General features: G+C 44.7%; 1 protein-coding gene across 1 annotated transcript in view; it reads left to right on the forward strand.

The window, feature by feature from the left end:
- LOC309566445 (uncharacterized protein) overlaps positions 1-18614 on the forward strand; it is a 229291-nt gene extending 210677 nt beyond the window's left edge. The window contains exon 5 of the mRNA XM_082271588.1: positions 17342-18614. Within this exon, the coding sequence (XP_082127714.1) occupies positions 17342-18073 (732 nt within the window). The 3' untranslated portion in view covers positions 18074-18614. The remainder of the gene's footprint in view (positions 1-17341) is intronic.
- The last annotated feature ends 569 nt before the right edge of the window (positions 18615-19183 follow it).

Consider the following 19183-nt stretch of genomic DNA (forward strand, 5'->3'; position numbering starts at 1 on the left):
TTATCGTACATCACGGGACACAGAGCATGTAATAATGACTATCTGGGTTATATGCCACCTATCTATAGGTGAATGGACACTGGCAAACAATAGACAGGAAGTTCCTCCCATATAACCCCTCCCATACAGGAAGAACCTCAGTTTTTTCGCCAGTGTCTTGAAGGTGGTGGTCATGGCTGTTAAAGCTCTTCAATCCTAGGAATGATGTCCCAGTTTAGGGGGGTTTTGATTGGATCCATTCAGATGGCTAAGTGCTAAAAAGGATGGTACCCGAGCCTCGGCCAAGAAGATTTGAGGTTTTGCCTGTAATGTGACCCATGTAGGCACTGGACCATGATAATGAAACCCTGGTTATTTATCCCAAGAAGTTTTGCCAGGAGGGTGCTCTACAGGCCCAAGGGTGAACCCCATTAAAAGGGGGACACGGTCCTTGAAGGTCCAATGACTGATAAAGCACGCTGTGATGGTCGAAGTTTGGGTCCTTTAAGGATCCTGCAGGGGGATTGATACGTTTTTACCTTCTATTTTTTGAAAAAAAAAAATGATTATGTTTTACAAGGGGGGAGAAAACAGGATAGTTCCCCCTCTCCTGTGCCCGGGCTCAGCAGGGTTGGGTTCCACCAGAGCTCTTAGGCTCTCAGAGTCTTGCAGGAACCCCTGGTTTAAAACCTGAATTGGCAGAATATGTACAGAAGGTAGCGGTTGATGGTTTGGAAGAGGGTCAGGCTGAGGATTCCTCTTCAGAGGGTTCAGACTCTGAGGAACCATTTTCAGCATCTCACTCTCAGAGGTTGCTGAATCAGTCCCTCACCAAAATGGTCCAGGCTGGTTTTAAATGACCTCCTTTGGAGATTTTAGAAGCCTCCTTTTCTTCCTTGGGTTCTTTATGCCCTCAGCAGATTTTCCAGGCTTTTCCTTTACACCCCCTGCTGGAACAGCTGGTGTATGCGGATTGGGATCACCCTAAACAGGTTGTTCATGCCTCTAAAGAGATTCTCCTTGCTTTATCCTATGAAGGAGAAATTCAAGAGGAAGTGGTGTATGCCTTCGGTAGACGCTGCTATTTCTTCTGTGAACAAGAATTCAACCTGTCCGGTTGATAATGCTCAGGTTTTTAAGAACCCAGCAGATAAAAAGTTGTAATCCTTACTTAAAGCTTCCTTTGCGGTCGCTGGCTCTGCTGTTCAACCAGCTCTAGTGGCTATAGGGGTTTGTTAATCCTTAAATTATCATTTTAAAAGGGTGACTAGAAGTCTGCCTATCAGGGGGAACCTTCTGAAGAACTGGCGGACTTTTCTCGCGCTTTGTGTTTTGCGGTAGATGCCCTTAAGGATTTTATCCAACAGATGTCCCAAGTTGCCCTTCTCTCTGTTCATAAGTGCAGAGTACTGTGGCTTAAGAAAGAATTGGTCAGCAGAATTACCTTGTAAGAAACTGCTGACAGCTTTTCCTTTCCATGGGGAACATCTCTTTGGTGAGGATCTGGATAAATACATCCAGAAGATTTCAGGTGGAAAAAGCGCATTGTTGCCAGTAAAAAGGATTAAGCATCCATCTTTTAAAGCTCTAAGTGTTAACGGTACCTCCTAACACATCAGCATTTAAGGAGTTCCGACTGCCTCAGCCATCAGGATTTCGAAGACCTCAAAGTCAGGGTCAGAAAAAACCTTGGGTCCAAAGGCCTGTTAAACCAGGTTCCAAATCTGCCTTATGAAGGGGTGCCCCCACTCGTTCGGGTGGGGGGGGGGGGAAGGCTCCTACGGTTCTCAGAAACTTGGGAAGGAGTGGTGCAGGACAGGTGGGTCTTGTCCACAGTAGCACGGGGCTACATGATAAGAGTTCCGAGAGTTTCCTCCTTCTCATTTTCTGGGTTCAAATGTCCCTGCTTGCCCAGAATCTCTTATAGGTCATGTGCCTTCAGACAGCAGGTATCTGGGCCATGAAGTATACACTTAGGGTGTGCCCCTATCCTTAAATAGTTCAATAAATTGAAGGATTGGGAAGCAAGGATTTTTACTTTAATAAAAGTAATTTTATACAAATTCTTGTGCCCGAAATCCTTGCTTCCCAATCCTTCCATTTATTAATCCCTGCTTGCCCAGTAAAAAGGAAGTCCTTGTTCCAGGCCCTGGAATATCTGTGGGTACAGGGTGTTATTGTGGAGGTTCCAACCAGCGAAAGGTTCACTGGTTTTTACTCAAATCTCTAAGTGCCAAAACCAAATGGCGAGGTAAGACCCATTCTAGATCTCAAAGCTCTGAACCAGTATCTGTCCTTTCGGCCTTTTTGCATGGAATCAATCTGCTCTGTGGTAGCCTCTCTAGAAAGAGGAGATATTCTGGCCTCCATGGATATCGAGGATGCATACCTCCATGTACCAATTTTCATGCTCCATCAGAGGTTTCTGCGTTTTGCAGTAGGGCAGTCCCATTTTCAGTTTGTGGCTCTGCCGTTCGGTCTGGCCACAGCTCCTCGGGTGTTTACAAAAATCTTGGCCCCGGTGTTGGCTCTTCTAAGGTCTCAGGGCATCTCAGTAATGGGATACCTAGATGACCTGCTGATCAAGAATCAGTCAGGACCAGGTCTAAAACGGGATGTTTCCCTGGCCATCCAGTTCTTATAAGTTCTGGGTTGAATTGTAAACTTAGAAAATCAGCTTTGAGGCCTGTTCAGATTCTGGAATATTTGGGTCTGATTTTCGATACTGCTCAGGCAAAGGTTTTCCTGCCATCAAAAAAGATTCTGACCCTAAAAGGTCTGCTGCGGTTGGTAAAAGGGAAAAAGTTTCCCTCTATACGGCTGTGCATGAGACTGCTAGGCAAGATGTTATCCTCATTCTAAGCAGTCCCTTATGTGAAATTCCGCTCCAGACTGTTCCAGAACAGTATTTTGTCCGCTTGGAACAAAAAACTCAGAGCTCTGGAATCCCCAATGTTTCTTTCCCCAATGGGAAGATCTGACCTGGTGGCTGGTCCTCAACAACCTAAGCAAGGAGAAATCTTTTCTGCCTGTGACCTGGAAGGTAGTAACCACAGACGCCAGCCTTGTGGGCTGGGGAGCGGTCCTGGAGGAAATGTCTATCCAGGGAAGGTGGTCTCAGGTAGAAAAGGTTTTTACCCATCAACATCCTGGAGATCCGGGCAGCCCATTTGTGCAGAAGGAGGTGAACCACATCCTATCTTGGGTAGAGAGACATGTTCCATGTCTGTCAGTGATTTTCATCTCGGGGGTGGACAATCGGAAGGGAGACTTTCTAAGTCGCCAGCAGTTGTTTCCAGGGGAGTGGTCCTTGCATCCCAAGGTCTTTCAGCTGATTTGCCAGCATTAGGGCTTCCGACATAGATCTATTGGCGTCCAGGGTAAACAACAAGCTCAAGAGGTTTGTTTCCAGAACCAGGCATCCGATCGCGATCGGAATGGATGCCTTAGTGATTCCTTGGTTTCGATTCATCCTGATCGATGCTTTCCCTCCGATCCAGCTTTTGCCATGTCTGTTGAGCAGAATTCAGGTGGAGGAGAAGCCGATGATCCTTTTGGCCCTGGCTCGGCCCAGGAGACCTTGGTACGTGGAAATCGTGAAATAAGCAGTAGAGGAGCCATGGTTGCTTCCATGTCCTCCAGACCTGCTCTTCCCAGGACCCATATTCCACCCTACTTTACGGTCGCTGAATTTGATGGTTTGGCTATTGATACCAGAATCTTAAAGGATCGTGGAGTTTCTGGTCTGGCTCTGGCTACGTTGATAAATGCCAGAAAACCTGTCTCTAGGAGAATCTATTATGGGGTCTGAAGATCCTACATTTCTTGATGGTAATCCAAGAGATGGCATCCTCATAGGTATGTCATTGGAAGAATTCTTTATTTTCTTCAAAAAGGAGTGGACTTGAAGCTGGCATTAGGAAACATTAAGAGGCAGATCTCTGCCTTGTCTGTTTTCTTTCAGAAACCATTAGCAACACACTCCTTGGTGCTGGATTTGTTGCAAGGTGTGATTCGCACGGTTCCACAAGTCAAGACCTATGTCCTTGGGACTTAAATCTTGTGCTCTCTGTGCTACAGAGGCGACCCTTTGAGCCTATCAGGTATATATTCTCTTGGTCCTCTTGATAAGGAGATTGGTCTTTTGGTTCCAATAACCTTGGCAAGAAGGGTGTCGGAATAGGCGGCTCTTTCCTACAAAGAGCCATTTTGGTCCTTCATCAGGACAGAGTGGTCTTACGTCCTCATCCGGCCTTTTTGCCTAAGGTAGTGTCTGGTTTTCATCTAAACCAAGATATTGTTCTACCTTCCTTTTTTCCAAGTCCTCTACGGAGGAGAAATTGTTGCATTCTCTTGATGTTGTACGAGCAGTTACAGTCTTTTAAAAATGTCAGCAGTAATTCGTAATACTGATGCTTTGTTTATCCTGCCAGAAGGGCCTAAGATAGGCCAAGCAGCAACTAGTTTCACTATTTCCAAGTAGATTTGTCAAGTCATTGTTCAGGCATATGGCTTAAAGGGTAAAGTTCCACCCTTTAGGTTAAAAGCTCACTCTACCAGGAGGGTAAGTGCTTCTTGGGTAGTGCATCATCAGGTGCCTATTCCTCAGATTTGCAAAGCTGCTACCTGGTCTTCAGTTTATACATTCACAAAATTTTACCAAATGGATGTAAGAGCCCGTGAAGGGGCTCAATTTGGAAGTAGCGTGCTTCAGGCAGCAGTAGAAGCTCTTTTTGGCCCAGGGGCAATTTTGGGGTTACTGTGTCCCCTCCCCTCAAGGGCTTTGCTTTAGGACATCCCATATAGTCATTATTACCAGCTCTGTGTCCGTTGATGTCCATTGATGTACAATCACAGAGGTCCCTCCCATCTTTTGTGGGATTTTCATTGCTTGCTTCAAAAACTGAGGTTCTTCCTGTATGGGAAAGGTTATATGGGAGGAACTTCCTGTCTATTGGTTGCCAGTGTCCATTCACCGATAGGTGGCATATAACCCAGATAGTCATTATTACCTGCTCTGTGTCCCGTAATGTACTGCAAGAAGAGGATTTTACAGGTAAGTTGAAGGAAAAATCCTATTTTAATTTCTCATAAGAAGCTTTGGCTGGCAGCCACAAAATAATGTCATGAGGTACAATGAATGCCTAATAGCCCTACATTGTACATGAGGATCGTGAGGAGAGTGCCCGAGCCTTCCAGAACTAGGAATTAGGTAAGTAATACATCTTATTCCTCATTCCCTACAGTTAACAGGCATTTAACCTTTGCAGTGCAGGTGGGGCTCACTGTAAAGGTAGTTTTTTTTTTTAATTTCTAGATTTGGGTTTAAAGCAATTAAACTAAAAGCCAAAACTAACTCTTGTAGAAGTCTGTTCCTCCGTTACACAGCACTGCAAAGAAGGCTTTTTCATATGCAAAAATTGGACCTCTTTTCCTCAAGGAGCAGGAAACTCCCCCTTGTTTTTTTAATGTCCTTTTAAAAGACCTGTCCGACTTCCTAAATAAATCCGAATGATAGGCCCCTGCAAAAGAAGAGGTATAATAACTACTTCCATGAGTGGTCTGTGTCCCCAGGCCTTACTGTTTTCTAATGCTGCAGCCTCCAATATGTCACGGTCAGGGGTCAGGCTTGGAGACCAGTAGCTATAGCAGTAGGGGCACTCCCAAAAACCAGCAGGATTGGTATTAAAGCAGGTCTCCCTGGCAAAAAACACAGGCTCACCTGAGGTGCGGAGTCTAAGTACTAACAGGTGTTCACCAGAGCTCCTGCTGGGGGAGATAGGTTTAGCTGCATTTTAGTACCAGGCTGTGGTCCTCAGCATCACCCCACCAGGAGGTGAGCAAGCCGGGGTCCAGTAGCAGATATAGCAGGTAAAGATCAAACAGAAGTGTAGTCAGTAAACAAGCCAAAGGTCAGTAACAAGTAGTTGCAAGTTGGAATCAAGCTAAAGCGTAGTTGAGGAACAAGCAAAGGGTCAGTAATGAGCTATAGTAAAGATATGGACGTCAGCAGGAAAGACAAAAGCGGGATACTGGCTGGACAGAGCACAATAATCTAACAAACAGGAAGTGCAGAGACATCTTAAATCAGGAAGTTCATGGGGGGAGCAAGGAGTTCAAGGTTCAAGACAAACAAGGTTTAAGGCAGGATCATTCAAGGAAATGTCCAGGGAACTGTCCAGCAATCCAGGTCGCTCACCAAGAAAAGACATTTCCTGACATAGCAGAGGTTCTGGGTTCAAAGCCAGGCCCTGACACATTAGACCATTTGACAATATATGATTTGTCAGATGCCTGTTTCAAATGCCATACACTTTAGTGCTAAATGCTGAACAGTGTAACAGAGACTGCAGTGCTGCAATGGAGGGAAGAAATGAGACACAGTCCACCAGAGAGGTAAGTATATAGCATTTTTTGTTGTAGGAACCTGCTATTCGGATATGTTTAGGGAGCTGACAGGTGTCTCTTTAACCTGTTTACGACCGCCCACCGCAGATGTACTGCGGCAGGCAGCCGCTCGCAGGCAAATCGCCATACATGTCCTGCACTCGCTCTCGGTAGTCTAGGGGACGAGCGCGCTCCCGCCACCGCTCGTCAGTGGGGAAGCCGAAGCAGCGGGCAGGTGGCTCCAATTGCCGCCTGACACCCGCGATCATTCCCCGCTGAGAGAGGACGGTCAGCTGTTGAAAACACAGCCGACCGTCCTTCTCCCTGGGATGATCAGAGTTCATGTGATCCTGCTACTGTATATAGGATCACATGTCTCTGTGATAATTTCAGCAGCCCAACCCCCATACTAGGGGGTTAGAATCACTCCCCTAGGCTTACATTTAACCCCTTGATCACCCACAGGGTTAACCCCTTCCCTGCCAATGGCATTATTACAGTAACACTGCATATTTTTAGCACTGATTACTGTAGTAATGTCACTGGTACCCCCAAAAGTTTCAAAAATGTCAGGGGTCCGATCTGTCCGCCGCAATGTTGCAATCCTGCTAAAAATCGCAGATCGCCGCCATTACTTGTAAAAAAAAAACAAACAATAAAAATGACATAAATCTTTCCCGTAGTTAGTAGACGCAATAATTTTTGCGCAAACCAATCAAAATATGCTTATTGCCATTTTTTTTTACCAAAAACATGTAGCAGAAAACAAATTGGCCTAAAATGTTAAAAATTATGATTTTTTAAAAAAAATTTTGGGAATGTCCTATAGCAGAATATGAAAAATATAGTTTTTTTTTTTTCTCAAAATTGTCGCTTTTTTTTTTTATAGCCCAAAAATAAAAATTGCACAGGTGATCAAATACCACCAAAGGAAAGCTCTATTTGTGGGAAAAAAAGGACGTAATCGCACGATTGCGCAATTGTCCATTAAAGTAACAGTGCCGAATCGCAAAATAGGGCCTGGTCAGGAAGGGGGTAAAATCTTCCGGGGCTGAATTGGTTAAAGTGTACCACTTTGCTGTACAGTAATTGAATTGCCTTGGTGCAAGTTGCTGCATTTGCATTCAATCAGAGTCTATATGGGGCTCAATTTGCAAACCCCATTGCTCTTTACTCCTAGCTGGCAACCTCTGCAATGAGGAGGGTCTTCTGATATCTATGCATTAAATAGGATAATGTATGGAAGCTTACATTTGTAGCTGTGTCATTGTGGCCAGTGTGATGACATCAGGGTACAAGATCCTGGGTTCACTTTTGCTTACCTGCATAATCCATTCTTGAATACCACCATAGTCATTTTCCCAAATATAGTATACTGTATTTCTTTATTCTATTACTTCTAAGAATTCACTTGAAATGTGTGTAAAAGGACATCTGTTACTACCGATTTAATTCACAAAACTGTAAACAATTTTCAACTTGAAGTTGTAGTGAAACATTTTTAACATTTTGCCCACTTTGAGAATGTTAAATCGTTCCACATGTTGCTCTTTTACGAATAACTTCATAATGCTCAGCAGCAGGAGGGTTACGTTTGGGGATGCAAGGCGAGACCCCTGTTTTACACATGTGTTGCGTCCCTTCCCAGAACTGCAGGTTTCCAACCACAGCTATCAACCCGTGCACTTGGAATCCTGTGTGAAGCAAGTTTAGACCTTTACTGAAAAGTATCGGACTGTCAGTAAACTGAAAACAGCTTTTACAATATATTAGCATTTGTCATTTTAATGGCTGTATCTGGTTTACTTTCTATGTTGCTTTCAGCAATTTTATTTGTGCAGCTTTAATGTAAAGTTGTGTTTGAAAAATTAATGGCCATCTTTACTGTATAGTGATGGTAGGTTCCTCCAGTTTGCTAGTCAAAATGAGCAATATCTGTTCTTTTATACTTGTTGGTATATTTGGTTACAGCGACCACAGACATAGTGATAGTTGTCCAATATATAGAATCTTTGTTAAACCACTCATGAATTCAAAAGTGCAAGTAGTGGATGTAGCACCCTCCAATGTAGGTGCTAGGTAAAGTATAGTGGGCCTTGGCTGCTTATCAGCAAGGCCATGTTTTCAGTTAGGCTGGCAAGTGTTCCCAGGTGTGCCTGTTGTGTTGGGGAGTCTCCTCACTGTATCCTAATGAGGGCTCTCATTGGGCAGTGGAAGAAACCTGACCAATAGCACACCAGGGCTTGTATCCATCCTGGAAGGGCAGATTCTGCTGCACAGTACTCTGGGAGGGGGTATAAGTCTGGGGGAGCACATGACAGATGGTCTTTGTCGGAAACCAGAGTCCCAGGAGGGAGGTGACGGCTGTCTCTCCTCCTGTCAGGAAGAATCGGATGTCCCAGGCGGCTGGCTTGAGTGGACACAGGGCTGAGATGGGCTGCAGAGAAGGATCCAGGTGTGCTGAGGACCAGCAGAGCGTTGGGGTCGAGTTTTAGGAAAGCATTCTGAGTCGTGAGTACTGCAAACTGCCCCTGGGGTCTGCCTAGGAGAGGGGACCATTCCGGAGAAGGTTAGAGGGATCCAGGAGCTAGCTAGATAGCCGGTACAGGAATATAGAAAGGGGGTGCCAGAGATTACCCTGAAGAGTAAAGGGGGTGCCAGCAGTTCGGCCCTGAAGTGTAAAGTGTGCATGCTAGTGGCTACCTCAGTCAGAGAGGACTACAGGGAGCAGTGCACAGGACTTTTGAGCTGTGAGGAAGCATCAGAAGTCAAGTTTCAGTTCACAGACCGCAAGTCAGGTTTACAAGCGCCAGTAAGCGTTGGTCGGCATTCAGCCGCCGCCAAGACAGCGGTAGGCGGCATTTTTCTCAAGCGTCCCAGATTTGTACCTAGTTGAGCCAGAGGAGTATCCCACTCATTCCCATCCAAGTTCCTACAATAAAACTAAAAACCAAAGATGCTGGACTGTTCATTGTCTCAGATCTCACACTTGGGAAACAAGCTTAAATGTGCTGTTGGTGGTAACGGTAACCATGGCAGACCCACATCAGGCCCAATGCCTGGAAATATTGCTACATTTGGGGGCTCGTCTGGGATTTTGCCATGGGTTACTGGGCCGGTTGCCCCTAGCAACGGCCAAAGAAAAAGTCGGAAATCTCTATTTTTGTGCCCAGAACTGTTCTTTAAATTTCAAGCCAAGTGTGAGGCCGGATCTGCGGGAGGCAGGGAGAGTGGGATGAAGATTGAAGTGCACATGGAAGGTTGCCCATGGCAACGAAAGTGTCCAAGTAAATCCTGTAAAATGATGGGAATCTTCCACATGGTCTATGACATGTACTCTGCTATCAGGCATTGGAAAGCAGGGGAAAAAGGAATGAAGTGTACAAACTGCTTAACAGGGAGAGGTCCCGGTGGGGACGGAGAAAATGGCGGCAGAGGTCCCGTGGGGACGGAGAAGATGGCGGCCGGGGGCACAGGGAGCAAGGTGCCAGGGGCCAGGTTTATGTACAAGCAATATGGACTGATGTTGACCGTGCTGCTGACAGCGGAACATTTATTCTGTATAGTTAGTGCATGGATACTGTGAAAATTGCAGTCGGCCATGCCGGGAGAGGCAGTGGAACTATCTTCGAAGACAGTATGGAGTACCTTACTTGCACATGTGTTGTCGGGGAGAGGACTATTGACCGTGCTTATGACAGTGGGATATTACTCTTGCCTAGCAAGGAGGGACAGCTGGCTTCAGGAGAGGAAGGCGCAGTTGTGGCCCAGGTGCAAGTAAGAAGAGTGAATGCACGTCTGGCAAGTGACATGGTCCACTACAGCAACTTCCCTGTGGGCTAGAGAGAGAGAGCATGGCAGGGGATGAGTTACTGTACCACCCGGGAAAACGCAATCCACACAGACCTGCCTAGCAGGAGGAGTCACCGCCCAGCATGGCAAGAGGGTGGAGATAGCGTGAACATCAAGCCAATCAGGAGTGACCAAGGGAGTCCTATTAGTACCCTCTCCTTCTTGTGTGGCTGCGAGGGAGACACGTGTAGGAGAGAGAAACATGGCGTTTGTGAGAGAGCAGAAGAGTGCGACCGCATAACCGCATCCATCGGCGGAAATCCTGCTAGGCAGACACCGGAGCAGATCCCCTAGCCCAGCCCAGCTATCGTATGGGACACAGGCATCTGGATGGTGCCTGAAGGAGGAGTCGCACTTTGCATGGGAGGGGGGGGGCCTGGAGTACCTGGGAGCGGTATGTCCTCAATGTGCAAATATAACTTTGAAAGTGCAAGCGTGGGTCCAGTGCGCTGTTACTATAAAAAAGACACTGGCATGGAAGGGGTTAACATTACTGGTGATCAGTGTGTTAAGTGTGTCTCTAGGGGCATGATTCTAACTGTCAGGGGGCATGGCTTGTGAAGTAATCACAGAGACATGCGATCCTATATAGCAGGATCACATAGCCTCTGTGATCACTTCAGGGAGAATGACAGACGGCTGTGTTTTAATCTCCCTCAGCTGCGGGAAATCGCGAGTGGCCGGCGGGCATCGGAGCCACCAGTCACACGCACTAACTCCCCGGCTAACGAGCAGGGGCGGGAGCACCCCCTGCCGGCGGCACGCGCTCGCCCCCTACAGCCTCCTGAGCGAGCAACGTAGTAATACGTCACTTTGCCCAGGAGCGCCGGCCTGCCGCAGTAAAACTGCGGCGGGCGGGGTTAAAGTGGTTAAAGCCTCACCCACGAGTACTGGTGGTGAGGAAGAAGAGGCTGGTGCTGTGAATCAGGGATCCCCATCCTTCCAATGCAAGTACGGATCCATAGAGAAAGGAATGGACGATTAGGGATCAGCTGACGAGACAGAGTGGGACTGGGGGTCAGAAGCTAGGAGCAGCTCCCCAGGTCCTGAACTGGTTGTCCCCTTTGATAAGGAGGCCAAGGAAGCAATGAAAAGAGGGGAGTTGGCACAAAAGTTGGGGTTTTGCGAAATCTATGTGAAAAGGATTCCTGATTTAACTCCTCCTGCTAACATTGCCCGGGCTCGGGATCAAAATGCACCTTATGAGAACTTAACCACTTTACCTCCAGTCACATTGCTGCTACTGCAGCAATGTGGCTGGTTATTGTTAAGCGACGTAGACCTACGTCGCTGGACTCCGCCCCTCATGGGCGGCGCGCGCGCGCAGCCGGAGGCTCGCTCCCGCTGTGTTCAGTCACAGCGGGAGTCGGGCCAGGGGAGGAGCGGCGGCGATTGCCGCCGCTCTTCCCCGATCGTCGGGGAATCTAGTTTGGAGATCCGCCCGCTTGTGTAAACAGAGCGGGGGGATCTCCTAAGTGACAGGCAAGAACAGATAGCATAGTTCAGCATAGTTGAACATGCGATCTGTGCTTCTGTGACTCAGTCACCTCCCCCCACACACGTTAGTAAGCACCAGGCATACATTAACCCCTCCCTCTCCAATACAATTAACCCCTTCCCTGCCTGTGTAATTTTTACAGTAACAGTGCATATATATAGCACTGATAACTGCAGGAATGTCACTGGTACCCCCAAAAGTGGCAAAAATGTCAGTCAAGGGTCCGATCTGTCCGCCGCAATGTCGCAGTCCCGCAAAAAAAATCGCAGATCGCTGCCATTACTCGTTAAAAAAAAAAACACCAAAAATGACAGAAATCATTCCCTTAGTTAGTAAACGCAATAACTTTTGCGCAAACCAATCAAAATATGCTTATTGTGATTTTTTTTACCAAACATAGGTAGCAGAAAACAAATTGGCCAAAAATTTAAAAAATTTTGATTTTTACATTTTTTTGGGGGGGAATTTCATATAAAAAAATGTGAAAAATATTGTTATTTTTTCAAAATAAACGCTATTTTTTTGTTTATAGCGCAAAAAGTAAAAATCGCACAGGTGATCAAATACCACCAAAAGAAAGCTCTGTTTGTGGGAAAAAAAAGGACGTAAATTTCGTTTGGGTACGGCGTCGCACGACTGCGCAATTGTCAGTTAAAGTTGCACAGTGCCGAATCGCAAAAAGTGGTCTGGACTTAAGACAGCAAAATCCTCCGGTGGTAAAGTGGTTAATTCAACGAGTGGAAACTCCAATTTCTCTACCTGGGAGAGGCAACAGGAAAACCCTTCCCAGACTGTCCAGAATGCAGAGGAGGATGCAGCACAAGGTGGCGCTGGAGCATGGGTACGATTACCCTTATGTCCCAAGAGAAGTCATGATACTGATAGAAAAGAAAGGAGACTTTTGGTGCGATGAGGCTATGTGGGACTTTCTCTTTATTCCAAAGCCCTATAGAGATTCGCCAGAAGCTGAGCTGAAAGAGAGATTTACTGCTGTTAAGGCCCAATGGAACTATGGGCGTTCAATTTACATCGACAGGGCGGAAGTCCGCCACCCAGATGGATTAGACCAGGCCTTGTCTGTGAGAGTCAAGGATGAACAAGGTGCTTATGTTCTGGTTCCTCATCCAGACTATTGTATTTGAACAAGAAAAGTTCTTCTCAAATCTTCAAACTGTGCATTTATGGCTGGCTAGCCATCACAACTGACCAAAAAGGCTGTGCAAGAAAAAAAAATAATGCTGGATTCTACAGTTCTTTCCTGTTAAAATGTTATGTTCATTTGCAGACCTCTTGGGCCATCGGGCCAGGGTCTTAAGGAGAATTCTTTGCTATGTCAGATCCCTTGGGTCATCGGGCCAGGATCTATGTGTGGATTACAAATCTGTGTGAGAGACTTTACACAGTTCAAGCAAGAGAATGAAATAAGTGACTGACACAAGTGATGGTGTATTTAGAAGATTTGGTGTGGGGGGGGGGGGCTGAGAGACCCCTTTTTTCTACTTCCCTGACTCAGCAGAACAGCAGGCTCCAGTGGCTTGCGTGCTTCCTGATAAGTGCTCTGAGGAACAGCCAGGAGGTGCTGTGTCTCACTTCAAAGAGAGGATTCTGCATAGATAGCCAGTGTTAGGGTACAGATTCCCCAGAGGAAGGGAGAAGTGGACCTGGCAAGTCAAGACACTGACCAGCAGAGGTAGTCAGGGAAGGGAGTGAGAAGGTCGCCCTGGATAGGAGGATCTTCTCACTCAACTGCTCAGTTAGTTAGTCTTGGATTTCTTCATGTATGCAGTTGACTAGCTTTTCTTCCATTTCTCTACAGGTGGGCTCGCAGTAGAGCTAGACAGTGAGAGAATGTAAATTGTGTATCATTTGAAATCCCCACCAAGCAGGTTTGTTTGGTGGGGGGTGCATCATCTTCATGCACTTAAAATTGTTTGTATATTTGTACAGCAGAGAAATATTTTCCCACCTAATTTATTTGTATATTCTTTCAGTTTTCCCCCTTTCCAGGTTTGTGGGATACTCCTGAGTTTTGACTGAAGTTTTTGATAGGAGGCGGCTGCCTCGGAGTCAATGGGGACATGACTCGATTTGGTGGGGGGTGGATGTAGCACCCTCCAATGTAGGTGCTAGGTAAAGTATAGTGTGCCTTGTCTGCTTATTAGCAGGGCCATGTTTTCAGTTAGGCTGGCATGTGTTCCCAGGTGTGCCTGTTGTGTTGGGGAGTCTCCCCACTGTATCCCAATGAGGGCTCTAATTGGGCAGTGGAGGAAACCTGACCAATAGCACACCAGGGCTTGTATCCATCCTGGAAGGGCAGATTCTGCCACACAGCACTCTGGGAGGGGGTATAAGTCTGTGGGGAGCACATGACAGATGGACTTTGGAGGAGGGAGGTGACGGCTATCTCTCCTCCTGTCAGGAAGAATCGGGTGTCCCATGCGGCTGGCTTGAGTGGACACAGGGCTGAGCTGAGCTGCAGAGAAGGATCCAGGTGTGCTGAGGACCAGCAGAGCGTTGGGGTCGAGTTTCAGGAAAGCATTCTGAGTCGTGAGTACTGCAAACTGCCCCTGGGGTCTGCCTAGGAGAGGGTACCACTCCGGAGAAGGTCAGAAGGATCCAGGAGCTAGCTAGCCGGGACAGGAATATAAAAAGGGGGTGCCAGAGTTTACCCTGAAGAGTAAAGGGGGTGCCAGCGGTTGGACCCTGAAGTATAAAGTGTTAAGTGTTGCAGAATCCTTGCTAGTGGCTACCTCAGTCAGAGAGGACTACAGGGAGCAGTGCACAGGACTTTTGAGCTGTGAGGAAGCATCAGAAGTCAAGTTTCAGTTCACAGACCACAAGTCAGGTTTACAAGCGCCAGTAAGCGTTGGTTGGCATTCAGTCGGCGCCAAGTCAGCGCTAGGTGGCATTTTTCTTAAGTGTCCCAGATTTGTACCTAGTTGAGCCAGAGGAGTATGCCACTCATTCCCTTCTCCCATCCAAGTTCCTACAATAAAACTAAAAAACACTTGGGCAACAAGCTTTAATGTGCTGTTGGTGGTAACGGTAACCATGGCAGACCCACATCAGGCCCAATGCCTGGAAATATTGCTACATGTACATGATTACAACATTTGAACCTGAGGTTTGTTCAAAAAAACTTGTGTTTATTAAAAATATATGAATCCAAAAACTGTATTGTTACTGTATTGTTGTTGTTGCTGTATTGTCTACCTTATATTGTAAAGTGCTGTGCAAACTGTTGGTGCTATATGAATCCTGTATAATAATTAAAATAATAATAATAGTTTTTTAACATTTAACAGACAGATTAGAAATAGATAGAAGCAGCCATCAGAGTCCACAGATAGACCTACTTGCTTTGTTTCCAAAATTAGTTACCAACTTAAAGGATAAGTCCAGTCAAAACCTAACTAATGCCAAACCTGCTCTGTGCCACATTCTAAGACTATTCTATTTAACCCTGTAAGGCAAAATTCACCTTTTCTGCACCCGATCCGGTTGGGTCCCAAGCTGAGCTGTCAGCGGCGGCTTTATTGTGGAGGCAGGTGCAGGGCAGGCACTTGACAACGGAAGCCCCATATTAAGTCTATGGGTGACGTCACTTCCCATTCATTTCACAGCTCCTGCAGAGAGCTTCGGTTGCTGAAGACTGGAACGGATCAGGTGTAGAAAATGTAAGTACAGCGATTTTTGCCTTACAGGGTTAGATAGAATAGTCTTAGAATGTGGCAAAGAGCAGGTTTAGCGTTAGTTAGGTTTTGATTTGCCTTATCCTTTAAAAAGTATAAGCTTTTCTATAACAGTGAGAAATGTTAATCTATTTAGTATTTAGTACTTGCCTAAAACATTTTATACAATGTTGCTTTGGAAATTTTTACTAAATTAGCAACTACTTTAAATTGACAGAATTCAGTCACATTGGAGTAATTTAAAGTTATTGCAGTTACTTGACTCATAATATTTTTATTTTTAGAGGGCAAAATATTGATATCACACTGTTATTTATTTTTATTATAATGTGATAATGTATGCCTGTCATTGGCTTTATAATGGGGATGTGTAGACTGTGGCCCTCCTGCTTTTGCAGAGCTGCAGGTCCCATGAGGCATGGCAGGACTCTGGCAGCTGTGGGCATGATACCCGAAGGCAGGGGCATAATGGGGCTTGTGGTATTGCGGCGGCTGGGGGGGCCACAGTTTGCATGTCCCTGCTCTATGAGATGTGTTTTGGAGGTATGCACATCTCGTTGGCACAAAGTCAGGGCATTTTTAATTTTATTTTTATCTAATTCTAATATATTAATCTATCCTGAGGTGCTTAATCTAACTGACCACCTTTGTCAGTTGGGTTAGAAATGGAAAATATCCTTGTACCAGACTTGTCTTCTTTTGCTTTATACACTTATTAGTTGTAACCTATGGTATGAACAGACAGGTTGCAGACTTCACAAATATGGCGGCTGGAGTCTTTTTTAATAAGGTGTACAATGCCCTCTAAAGTTTATTCTGATAGAAAGATAGATAAAGCCTGCCTTCTGTGAGCACTGCTATTCATGTTGCCCCAGTGACGACGTTCATTAGAACGAAGTGTACATCGGGTTAGTGGTAGCGGTGACGTCTTATCGTCTGTAAGGAAACCAGGTGTGTGTAACAGATTTGCTAATAATATCCTTCTTACTTGTGAGTATATGTCTATATACTAATAAAAAAATTTTTTATGTCTGCGCAATGAGTTGTTTCCTCCTTTTTCATGTGTGACACAACGAGCTGGAGCGTGGATTACTAGCACAGCTTGATGTTATTGCAATGTGGTTTATCCATCCATACTGAGAGCCTGGATTAGCTAAGAAAGTGTCATCCCATAGATGCTTGCATTGAAAAAGCTGCAAAAAGGCTGTGTTAGACCTAAAGGTCAATCCATCCGGTAAGAGGCAAATCATCTTTTGTGTGCAGTGGAGCACTTAAATAGGTTCACAATTTTATACAGGAAAAATTATCTCTGAATGGTTGTTGGGAATCTACACCTAATCACACTATCTTGTGCATGGAACTTTTTTCATCTATTTAATCCTGGACTCACTTTTGGTTTAATTATTTCACTTTGTTTGTGAAACAACACCCTTTTTTAATTGATGCTATTAGTGATTTTTTTTTAGCACTGTTGTTTTGGATAAGCTCATTTATTTTTTATACAAGTTACTTTGTTTTAACAATATAGCCCCCAGGTACATAATTTTAGTATCTATTTTCATCTATTTATTTTTATTTATAGGTCATTTTTGGCTTTTACATTCCAGCTTGTAACTTTTAAATGGTTTTGGTTTTATGTGACCTACTTGATCTCTTGTGCAGAGTCTTTAATATGAAAGCTTTCAACAGATATAATCAAGACAGTGACGTTATTTTGTGATATTTCATTTTTTTTTTTTCTGTGAGTACTTGTAAAGCAGATGGTGTTTCTAAAAATGAATGAATATTATACGCGCTAAATTATTTATACAATTTGTCAGGTATATGAAATAACCATCAATAATTGGATAATAGACCAATTTCTATATCTCAGGAAGTCTGATGCCTAATGTCTTTGGTTGCCTTAATGAGGGGTTTGTTTTGTTTTCAATAGGGTGATTGTGGACATGGGATGGACAGTCATATCAATGAAAGGACATCTACAAAAATAGCTTCAGTACCACTGTTTGCTCCCAACTACCAGCTCATTGCTGGAGAAAAATCCAAGTCACAACTCCTTGAAGAGTTTTCTAGTCTGAAATTCCCCCAAACAACATCCTTAAGCTGGCAGAAGTCTTGTAATCTTCCCACTAGCAAAGAGGAAACAACATCTGACCAATTAACATCTGAATTTAAGCGGGTTCATCTACAACAAGATCTAGTTGATGGTCCCCCACAAAAGCATGGGAGGAGAATACTGCATAGGTCCAAAACCATAGGACATAGTATGGGTGAGGAAACCATAGGACCAAATAACAATCTTGCATTACATAACAGCAGTTTGCCCCTTTTGACAAATGTTGACTTCCAGGCTAGAGTTCACACAGATTCCTTAAATGCTGTATGCAGTCCATCTCTACAAAACACCAGGAAATCTGTAATTGGTGGATGTAGCCCTTCAGATCACAATTCAGCTTCTAGGAAGGCTGTGGAATCTCGGGAATTATCAATGGGCAGGAATGTTCCTTCAAAGAACCATTGCCATGCTTTAGAACCTGAGCAGAAAAGTCTTAAATTTCAGAAGAAAGTTAACCTTGAGTTGATAAGAAAGCAAACCCATGTGGAATATAGTGATACCAGCAGTGATGATGAAGACCGACTGTACATAGAAATAGAAAGAGAGTGATTTGGAATAACACCATGATCTATTGCCCTATGCCAAAAGACAATTCCTCTTCTGTGGAATCGGAAAGTAATTTTTTCTTGGATTTCTTTCCTTTTACTACTTATTATGTTGACCAAGGAATAGTAAGATATAATAAGGTTCTTTTTCATCTTTGACTGGGTTTTTTTATTTTTTTTCATTAACCTAAACCACTATTTGAGGTAATATACTGCTAAGGACAAAGCTGCTTTCCTTTGTAGATATTAATTTGAAGAGTACTAGTTACCTACACAATGGGCTTCTTTTTGTAGCACAATGCAAAGAACAGTGATGTAGGGGGACAGAAAACAGCTAATAAAAGCTGAGCTTTAAAAGGGTCGTGAAAAGCTGGCTGCAAAATTTTACCAAGGCAGGGATAATTGGATATCATTGCAGGGCTTGCATGTGGAGGAGAACAGTTTCTGAAAGGTCAAGTGATGTGATAGCACCCTATTAGATTGTAAGCTCTCATGAGCAGGCCCCTCTTAAGCCTCTTATATTTTATTGTATTGTAACTGTACTGTCTCCTCTCCTTTTTATATTGTATAGCGCTGCATAAACTGTTGTCGCTATATACATCCTGTACAGTAATAATAGCAGCACATAAACCGCTTTCTATCTTAAGGGATGTTATATATTTAAATATTATACACCCCAATATAAACCTGTTGTGTGTAACAACACTTTACTCCCCTCCCCCATGATTACCACTGCAACCAACACTAATTTTACTACTACTTGCTTAGATTAAGCCATGGCAGCCATAGAATGCAGAGCGCCCCTGTGTAAATGAACTGTTTGGGCCTCTTTCTTTGATATTTATCATTTATTCCATGTCGGAAAATGTATTCTTCCTGAATGCAAACATGCCAGAATCTGTTTTTGGCAAAAAGTAATTTGGCACCTGCAGGAAGTCACATGGCATTTACAAGTGTAATTGCCTATTTTGCCACCTTCACTGACCCAGTGTTGTCCTGTATGTCGGGTGTTGGACCTATGATTTTGGAATAAAACTTTCGTTTTCCTATTGCTGGAGGTGCCGCTTTCTTTTCTACTACATGGATTTCTTTGGCTGCGGACCTTGGTGAGCAC

Source organism: Pelophylax lessonae, assembly GCF_965119305.1.
Source record: "Pelophylax lessonae genome assembly, chromosome: 11".
Lineage (NCBI taxonomy): Eukaryota > Metazoa > Chordata > Amphibia > Anura > Ranidae > Pelophylax > Pelophylax lessonae.